This window comes from Staurois parvus, unplaced genomic scaffold (assembly GCF_062004578.1).
Source record: "Staurois parvus isolate SC_StPar_1 unplaced genomic scaffold, SC_StPar_1.0 ptg000360l, whole genome shotgun sequence".
In the NCBI taxonomy this organism is placed as follows: Eukaryota; Metazoa; Chordata; class Amphibia; order Anura; family Ranidae; genus Staurois; species Staurois parvus.
In genome coordinates this window covers 624,063-639,695 of record NW_028318156.1, presented here as the reverse complement: position 1 = coordinate 639,695, position 15,633 = coordinate 624,063, and the positions used below count along the sequence as shown (strand labels likewise).

At 38.9% G+C, this 15,633-nt stretch overlaps 2 protein-coding genes across 2 annotated transcripts in view; both read right to left on the bottom strand.

Annotated features, from left to right (window-relative positions):
- Positions 1-358: 358 nt before the first annotated feature.
- On the bottom strand, positions 359-1,402 carry LOC149456544 (uncharacterized). The gene has a single exon (XM_089684850.1). It carries the CDS (start codon positions 1,400-1,402, stop codon positions 359-361), a length of 1,044 nt encoding a protein of 347 aa, XP_089540976.1.
- Positions 1,403-6,293: 4,891 nt separating this feature from the next.
- LOC149456543 (protein shisa-9-like) overlaps positions 6,294-15,633 on the bottom strand; it is a 179,534-nt gene continuing 170,194 nt past the window's right edge. The window contains exon 4 of the mRNA XM_089684849.1: positions 6,294-7,280. Coding sequence (XP_089540975.1) covers positions 6,922-7,280 — 359 coding nt within the window. The 3' untranslated portion in view covers positions 6,294-6,921. The remainder of the gene's footprint in view (positions 7,281-15,633) is intronic.

Here is a 15,633-nt window from a genome sequence, read left to right as displayed (position 1 = left end):
TTCATCCCCAATACAACGGGGGCTCCACACCGAGCCGGTTTCTCTACAAGCACCACATCCTTCCTGCCGACATCTTGCCTACATAGCTTCATTCTTATCCATGCAACTCCGAACACCGGTATAGCAGTCTTGTTTACCGCCACCAGCTTGATCACGGTGCCCTTGTCAGGCCTCCTCAGGTGGCCAAAGTGTCTTTCAAAGAACTCCACTGGCATCGTGGTTACTTTTGATCCTGTGTCTATAAGACATCCCACCATCTGTTCTTCAATCTGCACTTTTAGGTAAGGGCTTTCGGTCACCAGGTCCCGGGGGTCATTAGGGGTACACTGGCAACTGGCCTCCCTCGTGGTGTGCCCCACTACCGCGAGGGGTTCCCACTTAACGGCGGCTGTTCGGGATGCAGGACCTTTAGTGGGCATTGACGGGAGATATGTCCTCTTTCTTGGCAAATCCAACACTGCGGTCCCCTCGTTTTCCGGTCCCTTGGAGGACCACACAACTGTGCCCCTATGGATGGTTCCAGGCCAGCCCGATGCATGGTAGAGTCTCTCACTTCCGCCACTTGAGTTGTTCGAAATAGAGGGGGAACCATGGGGGCTGCACTTCCTTGCCAGTACTCAGGCTGCACTGGGGCCATTGATGTAGCCTGTAACTGTGCCAACTGTCTCTGAATTTCTCCCAGGGATGCACTAAGTGCCCCCACTGCCTCTCGCAGATCCCCCCCATCAGAGGGAGTACTTTGACTTCCTGCAGCCTGCATCCTCACGGTGTAAGCTCCATACGCTTCTTCTTTGTCTCGGGCCACAGTCTCAGCTTGTATCTTCTGAAACTGCAATGTAGCATCCACCAGGATACGCTCCCTGAGAGCCTGGCGAAGATGATGACTGTGCAATCCAAGGACGAACTGATCCCGGAGGATTTGATCTCCATTTCCAAGCACATTAGCACCGCTGGCCTCTCTCTTCTGTATATGTACCCATATCTCTTGAAGGGCATTGGCAAACTGGGGAATAGTCTCATCTTCCTGCTGGAAGCGCGCGAAGAAGCGGGACCTAAGGCTGCCAGTGCCGGCCGTTTCTCCGTAAATAGGCTCGAGAATCGAGAATATAGCATCCAGTGTCTTCCTTTCCTCCTCCGAACGTAGCATTACAGTGCGTCTAGCATCCCCTTCCAGAGCGTTCAGCGCCACATCTGTTTGTAAATCCGGTGCCAAATTGTACAATCTGAGGGTGCTTTTAAGACGTGCGGCCCAGTCTTCTAACAGAATATTCTGGCCATCAAACCGCACTAGCTGATTCAATATTGCTCCTGCGGGCAAACACATGGTCGGAGCTACTCCTACGGCAGGAGGGGTGACAGAGGCCACGGCCGGAGCCGGCTCAGAACCGGTTGCGTTCTGCATGGCGATCAATGTACCCTGCTCGCAGCGCCAAATGAAGGAAGCCTGAGGGCTGGGCCCACAGATTCAGAGGGTATACGATGCCACACAGACACAGACCGCGGTTCTTTTAAAACAATTACGTTTACTGAACAGTTATAGTGATCATGTAGTTGAGCATACGTAAACAGAATGATAACAGCGCATAACCATACAGTAAGAATAATACTGTCTAACACTAACCCCGTACTTGCGGACTTTTCCCCAATGTCCAGAAAGCAGCCTGGCTGCGCCTGAATGTTCCTGAGCAAGATATAACGTTGGGGTGCACCCTAAGTATTGCGCAATACTATTTGTAATCCAAAGGAAAGTGGAGTATGTCTCTTGTAACTTTCTGGTATATCCAAAATGTCACTGACCATGTGTGGTGCGATGTGCTGCGGCAAAGCCGCACTTACAGTTCCCTGGCAGGCTCTTGGTGCTTTCTCCTAATCCACTCCAGAACTGGACCACACAGTCACTTGTTTCCTGGTCGCATTGTGGTGAATCTTCCCTAGGTGCTGTCGCCAGATTCCACTGTGAGCCGTAAATCCTCTTCCAGGCCCCACACAGATTCTCCACACGTCCTCAGCATCCAACAGCCAGACCCAGACTCCACTTCCTCCTCAGCACAGGAACTCCTCCCCTTCCCATAGAGTTTGTGATGCAGTAAGTAATTTCTTAATTGCAGTCTCAAACCTGCATTTACAGTTCACTATGACCGTTCTGAGGGTCCTACTCGGCCCCTAAATTAGTATTCATTAAACTTTATAGGGTAAATAAGCATTTATCTTGTCTTAGCAAAAGTCACTACAAAATCGATTCTTGTACTTTGCTGCCATCTACTGACCAAAGAGCATATTACAGGCACATTATAGTTTAACATTGGACATCAGAATCTATCCATGCGTCACACCTTTACATAATCGTAGACATACTAATGATTCCTTCTGTTAACTTTACAATTATATTTTCTAAATTATTATATAGTATGTAATATTTTCTAAACAATATCAGATAAGCAAGCAGGATGTATTGCTACCAATTTATGGCTCACTTATGATTTTTTTCTATTGATTTTGAAAGAAAATGAAGTGCTCCTTTTGTGGTATCTCTTGAAAGAATTGAACATGATGTAATGATAGACATACAAATTATTCCTTCTGTTAAATTTATAATGATAATTTCTAAATTATAAATGCTCATTGCCCCCCCCAATCCCCCCCCCCCAATCCTAATTGCTTTTGTGCATGTTTGCCAGTTTATGATATAAGCATTGACAAAAACAGTTTCACAACATTTTATTGTTGGTTTTATAAATAACAGACCACATTCTTGTTGTTTATTCTATATTTATACTGTTGAGTATACCGGAAGAGGAAAAAAGTGTTTCTTTATAAAAAAGAAATAAAAATAGAAATCATGAAAAATGAACTGTATGAATTGGTGCAGACTGGGCAAATCTGCATGCATACATTCAAGAGAAGGAACATATTTGCAATCAGTAGATTTTATGGTTTGCCTTGTTTTTTAAAGTGATTTGCGGTTTTCTTGCAGCTTGATGTCAGTGGTACATGCTTTTATTTATATTTTTGTAGATTTGTGGCATATAGGGCCTTAGAGATCTAGGGGATAGATAGATGCCACTGGAGCATGCTAGGACTTTAAGATGTGTAATCAAGAGAGATGTCAGTGGGGCATGCTATTACCTGTAAGTTGGTAGATACAAAACATGCAACAGTGAGGCATGATGGGACATTGAGGACCTGAACTTTGAAACCCATGCCCAAAAAAAAGGCATTACAAGGACAAAGGACAAGTCATCATTATTGTCTGTAGGCTCCCTGCAGCTGATCTTTTGACCATCACTAACTTGTCATGCCTTTTTATGTGTCTCTATGTCGAAGTTGCCATATTTGCATTCCACAGGATGACTAAAGCAGAAGCAGGGAGATTTTTTAACTGCAAGAACTTAGCTACAGCTTTCTCTTCAGCAAGGAGAACAGTGAGCAGCACAGTAGTGACATCACTATATCATATGAGACTAGCAGTAAGAGACAGCAGTAGGTAATCTCACACTGCAGATATTACCATTATTGGGCTTAAAGTGGTTTTAAAGTCATAATATTTTTTACCGAAATGCATTCCCTTCATTAAGGTAAAAATAAAAAATCCCAGTTCTTGTTCTGGCTGCCCTGTATCCCCAAACCCTTACCACTCCCCTCTCATGATCATGCCCCGTCTGCAGCAGTGCTGCTTTGTCTTCCTGCTTTCACAGGAAAGACAGGCAGCAGCAGGATCCACATACTTGCTGTCAGTCAAATCCTGTGAGGAAAGAACAGTGGGCATAGCCGAGCTAAGTCGTGTGTGTCTGTGTAATATTATTGCACAGAGCAGGTAAGTATAATCTCTTTTTTATTTTAAATCAAATAAAAAACATACCTTTAATATCACTTTAAAGCTCAACTCCAGGAATTAAAAAAAATCCACCCTTTGCGTAGGGCCCCCAGCACTGCAAGGGTTAAATGTTCTTCTTTTTAGGAGTACATGAATAAGCTGTAAGTACTTAACTTATTTCTCAATATTCCTCAATCGACTGGTCTGCCGCAGCTGCCTCTGTAAACCGTGAATGGCTCCAGTTGCACTCCAGCCCCCTCAGTTTACAACACAGGGTTAATATCCCTGTATTGTATGTAATGACACTGAGAGTTTACTCACAGACTAGAGCTTTAAGCAGAGGAGGAAAGTAGTAAAATAAGTTATCGTACCTGTACGTTAATCCTGGAGTTGGACTTTAAGGCACAGGAGTTACCAAGCACAGGAAGAACATTGCTATATTTTACGGGAATTCAAGACAAAGGTTAAAATCTTTAGGGTGCTGCTTAGGCACCCTAGATTTTTAGATTTCTAGATTTTTCCTATGTACAGCTGTTTGCTATAAAATAGCAACACTTCACTTTTTTTTTTTTTTTTTTTTTTTTAATTCAGGTCTATTTTAAGTTCCACTGTCACATAGGTGACACAAATTGAGCATGTTAGAGTTTTTCTTTTGTTCCCAGAGAGAACATTGGGAATGCTGAGAGGTGTAGTTCTACAGAGAGAGAACTGGCTGTAGAACATGCTGTTACTCAGAGATGCCCTTAAAGTATGCTGTGAGATCTCATCAATCACATTTACTCTGCTCATCCACTGATAGAATGTTGGCATTTTGTCTGTTCATGGCTCTTTTCATTCTTACAATCCCCAAATTCTCTAATATTAAGATTTAATGTGACCAGCAGAGGATATGATCACTTGAATGAGGGATCTTGCGAATAAACTTCAACAGACATGAAATCTGCTCAACATGGTAGGCTAATCCAGTGGCTGCAGAAATGATGTTTAGGGTTGCTACTTTATAAAGACATAGAAACACAGCAGTACATATTACCTTGCAGTTTCCTTGTAGTAAATCACTGTGGAAACTTGGTGGAAAGAGAAAAACTTACATAACTACTATATATTTTTATAGTCACTGTTCTCACAGTACAGAAATTGAAAAAACAAGTTACATTTTTTTGGTAGTACAACCTAATATTTTGCCAAGCATGAACTGTCGCTACAGTGTAAACTACCAGAAACTGCAGATATTGAGATGTCTCATTTTAGAGTGAGGAAGAGATAGAATTTAAGTTGAGTTTTGATTGTTCTCTGTGTCTCCATTCAACAGATTTTTATTCACTTCCTTTCCCAGTAACAAGATCAGGGGACAAGAAGTGATTGGAAACTACTCCAACTGGAAGAGAGACCGCAGCAAAATAGTTTTTTCTGACAAATCTTTATTATTTTAGTGCTGTCTATTTGTTCTGATTTTGGTGATCCCTCCTTTTCTCATTTCTTGTTTTGGTGTCACAAGGATGTGAGGAGAAACTCTAAACCTTCCCTATAATAAAAGACTTGGAATTATACTTACACTGTAATTTGATTTTTTGCTACTAAAGCTTTGATATATTGTTATTTAAAGCGTATTTCCACTTTTGCAGTCAGATTTGAGAAAACCCCACTACATGCTTGTTATGTGTTCGCATTCATACAGCAGGCATATTTTTATGTAACATTTATTATCCTTAGGATGTTTCTCAAGAAGAGGTGTCATGGTTGACTGTAAGGTTCTTTTTACAGTGTCAGCATGAGCCTATCCCAAACCTGTCCTCATTAACATATATTACAAGAATCCAAGCCTGTACACCTTTAACCCTTTGTTAGGACATACAGAGTTCAAATCTAGTTACAATCGATGGTAAAGATCTGCCTGTACAGTACAGACAGATGGGTTTAATTATGAGAGATTTCTCTTTGCCGTGGAGGGCCTAGAATACAGCATATACAAATGTAAGCTGCATTTTTTAAATATTTTTCTTTAAGTTATGCTATGTGAATGGGGACATATGACAAATATAAAGTAGGTATTATTCCAATTTGACTGCAAACGTGGAAATATACTTTAATGAATAAGAATAAAGAATATACAAAAGTATAGCTACCCTTTAAAAAAAAATTCCCTCCTCCTAGTTCTCCATCAAAGTCTCATACACACCTGACACACTCCTACCAGATATATAATGTGCGACTCATGGGGAGGCAAATATCTGCCATTTCCTACAACAACTGGTCCCTCAATAGATTTTTCTGCACATGCACTGAAAAGGTGAGAGCTGGGAGAGGTTGCAGCGGGAGCTGTTCAGCTCCCCATGGATTACACAGCATGGATCTGGCAGGAGTGAGTTCATATGGGTGCAAGTCTGTGGAAGGGGGCTAGGGGGGTGGGGTTAGTTAAACTTAATGATTAACTGTACAAAAGTATAGTTATCCTTTAAAAGATTTTCAAATGTAGTTACTAAGGCAATTATTGACACATAAAAGTTTGTATGGTTGACTAAAATTTGGCATTGTAGTTGCAAAAGTATGTAGTTTAGGAATGCAATATATGATATATAATAGGTATTTGATATTCTATTTAAATGTAACAACAATCTTGCACTTTTCTCATTTTTAGTGTCTTTATTGCGCCACAAGGAATGCTGTCAGTTTAATTTCTGTTTTTCCTGGTCAGCTTAGACTCACCCAAATGTAGTACTATTTAACTATAACAAAAACATGTCAAACCAATGCAAATGTATATAATTTTCCAAATCTTTGAGAAATTATTTTGTAACAGTAGAGGTCAGGCGATAACGAAAGAAAGCAAGATGCTGTATTCCACAGTCTGTTTTGAGTATTTCCATAATTAAGACTTTGCATTTTTTAGTTTACACTTCTTCATGTTCTCTTTGCTCTTCTGCTTTTTATGTATGGGAATGCTTTTTCCCACTTCTAACATTTCTTTGTTGTTTTTAGTGCTTTTGTGTTGGTTTTCAGTCAAACAATTCTAGCAAAACCAAAACTGAGAGCACAAAAATAATGCAGCAACTTATTGCCATCCACATTTTTCATTTATAGTGATAGGATATATAAAACAAAAGTCCTCAAACAGTGACCTCCGTCTTGCTGTTGCTTGGGAAGTGGCGAGGTGTGCTGTTATAATGACCTTGGTGGCTGAATAATTCAGGGAGCTTTTCAATGCTGAACTGTCTCTTGCTGGCATAAACTTGTCTTCGAATGTCATGATGATTTGGGTCCCGAACTTGAAATGCATTCCCTGCTAGAGGGTGTGTATTGGTCTTAGAGACTTTAAGCTTGTTATTTGGCTTTGGGGGTATAATGGGGGAGTTATCTTGTAGAGTAGAGTTTTCCGGAGTTATCAAAGCACCCGACTGGTAGCACTGAGAAGATCCAACAACATCCACAACAGGAAATCTTTTGAAAAAATCATCTGATGCAGTTTCTGTGAAGAAAAACATAGTGTTTTTAATATGATGATACAATCAATTCATTCTTTTAAAAAATCCAGTGTGTATGTAAATATTTTTGTTTATGTGATTATAGTAGAACCTATCAACAAATATCTGTACATATTTAAATTTAAAGTGCTTCTCCAGGCAAATTTTTTAAATTTTGGTTAGATTGCCATCTGTGTTCCTTTTGGAAATATTCTCACCTCTATTTGTACTGGTGACCATTGTCATTGAGAAAAAAGGAAGGGAACATTCAAAACTTTAGAGTTGTCCCTAGCAAGAGAAATGGCAACACTTGTTCTGGGAAGAACTGTACAGGAGGGAAATCCCCCCTTTTGGAGATTTCCTCTAACTTCCTGTTGCATTTCTCAAACAGGATTTGAAGGGAAATTTCCCCAAAGGAACACAGACAGAAAAAAGAAATCCCTCCCTATACTATTCACAATTTAAAAACAAAGTTTTGGCTATACACTTAAGATTATTTTTTGTTTTGCATACAAAGGAATGGTTAGAGGGGTTTTGATTTCTATCCCTGTAACATAACAATAAGTAAATCATCTCAGTTGGGGCAGGGACTGTGACAAAAACCTCACAGATGGTCGAACCTTTCCTTATCCTCTGAGTAAAAGTGCTTTTATTAAAGTCAGTACTCCTGATAGAGGGATTCCAGCGGGATAGCGGGGCAGTATTACAACATTATAACGACCCCAAACACACCTCCAAGATGACCACTGCCTTGCTAAAGAAGCTGAGGGTAAAGGTGATGGACTAGCCAAGCATGTCTCCAGACCTAAACCCTATTGAGCATCTGTGGGGCATCCTCAAATGCAAAGTGCAGGAGCGCAAGGTCTCTAACCAGCTCCGTGATGTCATCATGGAGGAGTGGAAGAGGACTCCAGTGGCAACCTGTGAAGCTCAGGTGAACTCCATGCCCAAGAGGGTTAAGGCAGTGCTGGAAAATAAAGGTGACCACACAAATTATTGACACTTTGGACCCAATTTGGACATTTTCACTTAGGGGTGTACTCAATTTTGTTGCCAGCGGTTTAGACATTAATGGCTGTGTGTTGAGTTATTTTGAGGGGGCAGCACATTTACCCTGTTATACAAGCTGTACACTCAGTACTTTACATTGTAGCAAAGTGTCATTTCTTCAGTGTTGTCACATGAAAATATATAGTAAAATATTTACAAAAATGTGAGGGGTGTACTCACTTCTGTGAGATACTGGATGTGTGAAAGACAATATCAAAGAGATATCGAGACAAAGGACTTGTTGTTGTATAAGACATTACTGAATGATCCCACATGGAGTTAAGAGCAAGCTCAAGGATAAATTACAGAGGGGTGAGTATGGGCCAAGATTATCTCTAAAGATCTCCAACATTATATGTTGGTTGATCACCTACAGATTCCTCTGCTGCATACAGTATGTTGCCAAAAATACATGCCAAAAGTACATCCTCCAAGATGCCCTATAGTCTTGGGATGAAATTCTGTATTTGTCCTCACAGCAAAGCTTTTGGATAAAGTTACTTGTGCCACTTGTTTAAGAGCCTCAAACCTACATCAAGGAAACTGGTGACTTTTTTTGCAAAAGCTGAAAAACTTACCTGAGTGTGCTGATGACACTGGTGACATGGGATGTGTTCAGCTTGTACACATCAGTTGACTACCAGGAAGATGTACAATTAGCACTAGTTAATGAAAAATGTGAATTGTTCTTTGTGATTTTGACTAAGAATTACTAATTGCATTGGGAGATGTGTTTTATTAGCAATGTAAAGACATGACAATGAGGTTTACTGTTGCCGCATCTTTCCCAGGAGCTTTCATGAACCAATCTAAGCCCCAGTTAATTTATACTGATGTGGCATTCCCCATGCGGTGGTGTGTTTTTGCACTACATCAATTAAGTCTTTGCATTATGGCAGGGAGACATTAGATTCCTTTTACAGTCCAATACTTAATTGAATAGTTGTGTTACATTGCTATGAGAAACAAATTCCATTCTTTAGATAGAAAAAAATTGATCCATAAATGGTTACCTTAATTGAGAGAAGTAGATCTATTTGTATCTCTTTAGCAAGATGAGATACCTCTCAAGTAATAGCTGTGCTCCACAAAACACAAAATCTGAATAGTACAAAAACTCTCAAAAGATTTGTATATATTACATAAAAAATCATAATGATAAAATACAAAACATAACCACACCAGTGATTCAGTGCCAGACCATGACAAAATTCATTATGTCATGATAAATCAGTCCCAAAAACCAAAAGAAAGATTACAGATATTCATATGCATAATGTGCAATACTTCTATGAAACCTTCAACATCCCCTTTGGGCACTCTCTCACCGCTAGAGTTAGACCCTCTCTACAAAGGTCTCAAGTGTGTGCTATTTAAATTTAAAGGGAAATAGCTCTATTAAAAGGAATTAGCATCATTCAAATACATATTGGCCCTCTATGCAGATGTAAGTGTGCTTGCCGAGTACTTCCCTTTTCTCTATTTTAATACTTTAAAACATTTGGAGCACTAAGCAGTTTTAAAAATATCAACAAATCAGAATTGTTAAATATCTCCTTACCAACTAGAGACCTTGGTCTCCTCCTATCTGTATATTGTTTTATATGGAATGAGCAACATATCATCTATGAACAAGACAAAAGATCTTGGGATTGTGGTCTTAAAGTGTATTTCCATGTTGTCAGTCAAATTGGGATAACACTTTATTTATATTTGTTATTAGCTCCCATTCAAATAACATTACTCCCAAAAAATATGAAAATTGCTGCTTACTTTTTAACTTGCTCTTTTCTGAAAAATCCCAAGCTGAAGTTTTATGTAAAGGAGGAGGCTGGGGAGTTAAGTTTATGATAACTCTCTACTCTCCTGGCAGATCTCAAAGTTGTAAACACTGTCCTAACTAAAGTTTAAAGATCTTAGGGGTTCTACCTGTCCCCACTTTGTCCCTCCACTTTTACTTGCTTATTGTTCAGATTAGTATGCAGTATGCCCATTGACCTGCTCCAAATAAACAGCTAGAAAGGAAAGAAATATTTTTTTAGGTGCATTGTTAGGTACTTTGTGTTAAGTATGATGCGTAAATGGGAACACATAACAAACATGTAGTGGGATTTTAACTTAAATTAACAGAAAAAAGGGAAATACACTTTTAAGGCACCTAATAATGTAATCAATTATATTCTGAAAATTGTATGTGGTTAATACCTATCATGATAGTTTTCAGTCCAGCAATTCCTTTTTATTAAATATATATGTTTCCACCTATTTATATTTAGTTTAGAATTTGGACCTTTTTTTAAAGGAAAAAAACAGTTGTGTTAACTGCTTTAAAAGGTAGCTTAAGTCCATTTTAAACTACGTACCCATCTAAGACTACCCATTTCATTTGATGACAAGACTTTCAGTGATTAGAACTAACAGCGTTGCCATCCTATTACACGAAATTGAAAAAGAAAAGATCTACTAGCAGGATCAACATGTAATAAAACTGTTAAAGGAAGAGGGGCGACATTGGCCTGAGAATGTAAAGCTGTTGATGTAACGTTATTGGCAGACTGCAGCATATATTGTAAGTCATTTTGAAGTTACCAATAGTTTTACTTTGAGAATTGTATGTGCTTAATACCTATAGTGATAGTTTTCAGTCCAGCAATTCCTTTTTTAAATATACAGTATTTCACAGAATTGGGTACACCCCTCACATTTTTGTAAATATTTTATTATATCTTTTCATGTGACAACACTGAAGAAATGACACTTTGCTACAATGTAAAGTAGTGAGTGTACAGCTTGTATAACAGTGTAAATTTGCTGCCCACTCAAAATAACTCACACAGCCATTAACCACTTGCCATCCTGAGGATTTATCCCCCTTAATGACCAGGCCTTTTTTTGCTATTCAGCATTGCACTATTTCAACTGGTAATTGTGGGGTCATGCAATGCTGTACCCAAATGAAATTTACATCCTTTTTGTCACACAAATAGAGCTTTCTTTTGGTGTTATTTTATCACCTGTGCTATTGTTATTTCTTGCGCTATCAACAAAAAAAGACTGAAAATTGTGAAAGAAAACTATAATTTTTACTTTCGGCTATAAAAAATATATATTAAACTCAAAGTTAGTCATAAATTTAGACCAAATGTATTCTGCTACATGTCTTTGGTAAAATAAAATCCCAATAAGTGCATATTGATTGCTTTGTGTGAAAGTTATAGCGTCTACAATCTATGGTATAGATACTGCAATTTACGCCATTTTTTGCTATACAGCGCTGTACTAGTTTAACTGACAATTGCATGGTCATGCAATACAGTACATGAAATAAATTTACGTCCTTTTTTCACACAAATAGAGGTTTCCTTTGGTGGTATTTCATCACCTGTGAGCTTTTTATTTTTCACGCTATAAACAAAAAAAGACCAAATATTTTGAAAAAAAAAAAGATATTTTCTCATTTCTGTCATAAAAAATCCTCAAATTTCGTCATAAATGTATGCCAAAATGTATTCTGCTACATTTTTTGATTATAAAATACCAATAAGTGTATATTGATTGCTTTGTGTAAAAGTTATAGCATCTACAAACTATGGTATAGATAATGGAATTTACACAGCTTTTACTTTTTGATTAAAAAATTGATAATAGTGAGCGCTCTTTTAAACACAGCAGCTAAAGCACCTAAGGCAACCACAATGCCTCTAAATGTAAATATAAATGAAGGTAATATGGTGCAGCGCTAAAAGAGTGAAAATTAAAGACAGTCAAAAGTCAATGTAGCAATATCCGTGATTCCTTAAATAGGATGCAGACTTCCAAAGCTCTTGCGGCCTTAAATAATAGCAATGCGCACTCACCAGAAACGCATGGATTATGCGCATGTAGGAATAATCATTCCAGATGTCAGATCCTCCAACACTCGGATGGTAAGCATCCTTCTCACGGTGGATCCCTGAAGACTCAAAGCCAGATCCTGAGGTCCTCCTTAAGGTATACCAGGCACTTCACAATGGTGGTGGGACTCTCTCCACTAAGTGGTAATGGCACCTTCTCTGTGGGGGTAACAGCTCCAAAAGGAGCCCCAGAAAAACACACAGGTGCCAGAGATAGTGTAGTATGTTAAAGGAGATTTATTTGCCTTAGCATAACATATATAGGGTAGCATGCAAATCCAGACCCATACAGGTTAAATAAGGATAAGGTAGCAGTGACTGACCCTAGTAAAGATGTCCGCCGAGCCTCCTCGTGGCTACGGCGGTGCGAATGACGTCACGCTCTGTACAGCTCCTCCTTAGGCCTTTCGTGCCAAAAGCACATCATCAGAGGGGAGGCTGTACAGGAGCGTGACTGACGTCGGGAATTTATGCAGGGGAAGACGGCGCGTGCGCAGTTAGCCGCGGCCATCTTCCCGAAGTTGTAGACAGTGCGCATGCGCGTTGATGGCGGCGCCATTTTGCCGTGGATCCGCGATACTGCTGGCAGAAAGGAAGGGACAGGGAGATTGATCCCATTAACCATTCAGGTCTAGCTGAAAGCTAGCCAGCCCTAGATCCCAGGGAACAAATATGTGACTGGTATACACACATATTCTTTATATTGAAAGATCATAAAGTGACAGTGCTCAAATATTTGTATAATATAACAGTGGTGTCTATGGCCTTAAAGTGGCCCCACGGTGATTGGCAAATGGCTACATAGATGGACCACGGCAAGGTGGGTGCACTGGATGTACATAATATGACAAATAACAAATACACAGTGAATAATAAAATCTAGAATATAATGCATAGATAATATGAGGATAAAAATATGAAGATAAAAATGTAAAAATGTAAAAGTTAGTGCCTCACTCACTCTATTACATAGAGAATGAGCGAATAAAATGAAAAAACCCCTTGCACAAAAAAAATGTGATATAGCACTCTATATTCACATGACAAATAAAACTCAATAAAATTAAAAACAATATAAAATAAAGATATTGGACACAGGTTAAAAGAAAACATGAAAGGCATAGTGTATCATTCAGCTATTGGCAATGAAGCAGTTAACATCTACTTCTATATTGTGACCTGCGGGGTGTAATGTATTAAGCTCAAACACCCACTTGGTTTCCGCTTGGGAGACCGCTCGTGTTTTATTTATACCTCTCCAGTGATGGCCAATCACATCTATGCCCACAAATTTCAAAGATGATGGATCTTTATTGTGATAAATCCGGTAATGGTTGGATAATGAATGCTCTCTAAAGCCCTTTTTTATATTGGATACATGCTCACGCAAGCGATCACGTAAACGCCTCGTGGTCCTGCCCACATATTGTTTCTGGCAAGGACACTGTAACAAATATACAACAAACTTACTACGGCAAGATATGAAATGTTTTATATTGTATATTTTACCGGTAACAGATGATTCAAATGCAATAGCTCTACGTTTCCTGATGCCATTATATTTGCAAATAATGCATTTGTTACAAGGATGGAAACCCTTTAAATCATTGAACAGAGAAATATTATTAGGGGGATCGACCACATTAGGTGCAATCATCTGTCTAACAGCGTTAGCTTTTCGGAAAATAATTTCAGGTTTCTCAGGCAGAATATTTGACAAAACTGGATCCAATTTCAGAATGCCCCAGTTCTTGTTGATAATTCTATTAATTGCTTTGTATTGATTAGAAAAACCAGTAATAAAGGGGCATATTTTAGTTGTGTGATTCCCTTTAGGCTTATTCAATAACATGGAGTTTCTATCCATCTGAGCTACAGTTTCAATAGTATAATCCAAAACCGCTTTGTTGTACCCTTTTTCCAAGAATCTGTCTTTTAGAATATTTGCTTGGACTTGGAAGGTATCTTTATTGGTACAATTACGTCTAATTCTCATCAGTTGGCCTTTTGGGATGTTAGTTAGCCATTTGGGGTGGTGACAACTACCAAGGGGGATGTAGCTGTTGCGGTCTGTGGATTTAAAAAATGATTTTGTAATGATCCTTCCATTAAAATTAACAAGAGTAAGGTCTAAAAAATTAATCTCCTGCCGACTGTAAGTATAGGAGAGTTTAATATTTAGATCATTATTATTAAGAGAGGTAAAAAAGTTGATAAGAGACTCCTCCTCCCCATTCCATAAAAGCAAGATGTCATCAATATATCTTTTATAGAACATCAATTCAGGCCAATCTCTAGCAAAGATAAGGTCCTCCTCCCAACGGGCCATAAATAAATTCGCCAGGCTGGGGGCGAATTTAGCCCCCATAGCCACGCCCTTGGTTTGCAAATAATATGTTTTATTGAACCAGAAATAGTTTCTGTGCATAGCAAACTCTAATAGATCCAGGATAAAATTCTTTTGGGCGGCAGGTAAAGTGCTATAGTGTGTAAGATAAAAATCAGTTGCTTCCATGCCATCTTTATGATTAATGTTAGTATATAAAGAGGCGACATCTGCCGTCACCAAAAAGGTATCAGGAGATGTAACTAAAGTGCTTGTTTCATTGAGGACCTGCTTAGTATCTCGTAAGTAGGATGGCGTTTGTGAGACCAGTGGTTGGAGGAAGAAATCGACATATTCCCCAATCTTAGAGCATAGAGAACCAATGCCACTCACTATTGGTCTGCCTGGTGGTTTAATGGGATCTTTGTGAACTTTGGGCAGTATGTATAGGACTGGCAACCTTGGAGTTATTGGGCATAGGAACGCTTTTTCTTTTTTATTTAGAATACCCTCTTCATAACCTCTATTGATAATATTTTTCAGGGAACGTTTATATTCCACCATAGGGTTTTTGGGTAAGAGGGTGTAGGTGGTCATATCACTCAAGATGTTATTCACCTCCTTTATATAGTCATCTTTTTTAAGAATCACAACACCGCCCCCCTTGTCAGCCGGTCTGACTACCAGATCCTTCCTTTCAAGTAACAACTTAATAGCCTTCCGATCTCCTGTTTTATCGGAAGACTTTTTAAAAGGTATATCCCTTAAATCTTTCAGGACCTTATCCCTGAATACATTAACATAGGAGTGGGCCTGAGGAGGGGGATTGTAGGTCGATGCGTTATGCAAATTGGAGTGGGTGAACTTGTCAGTGATCATGTTATTAATAATAGGATTAGTTGCAAAATATCTCTTCAGTGATAGTTGTCGTGTAAATTTATGTATATCCATATAAGTAGCAAATTTACTCAAATTTTTGGAAGGGGCGTATTTCAATCCCTTATCTAATAGTGATAACTCATTGTCTGTTAACTCTGTTCCACTAAGGTTAAAGATCCCTTGGCCTTTTAAAGCTTTCTTTTCTTGGGG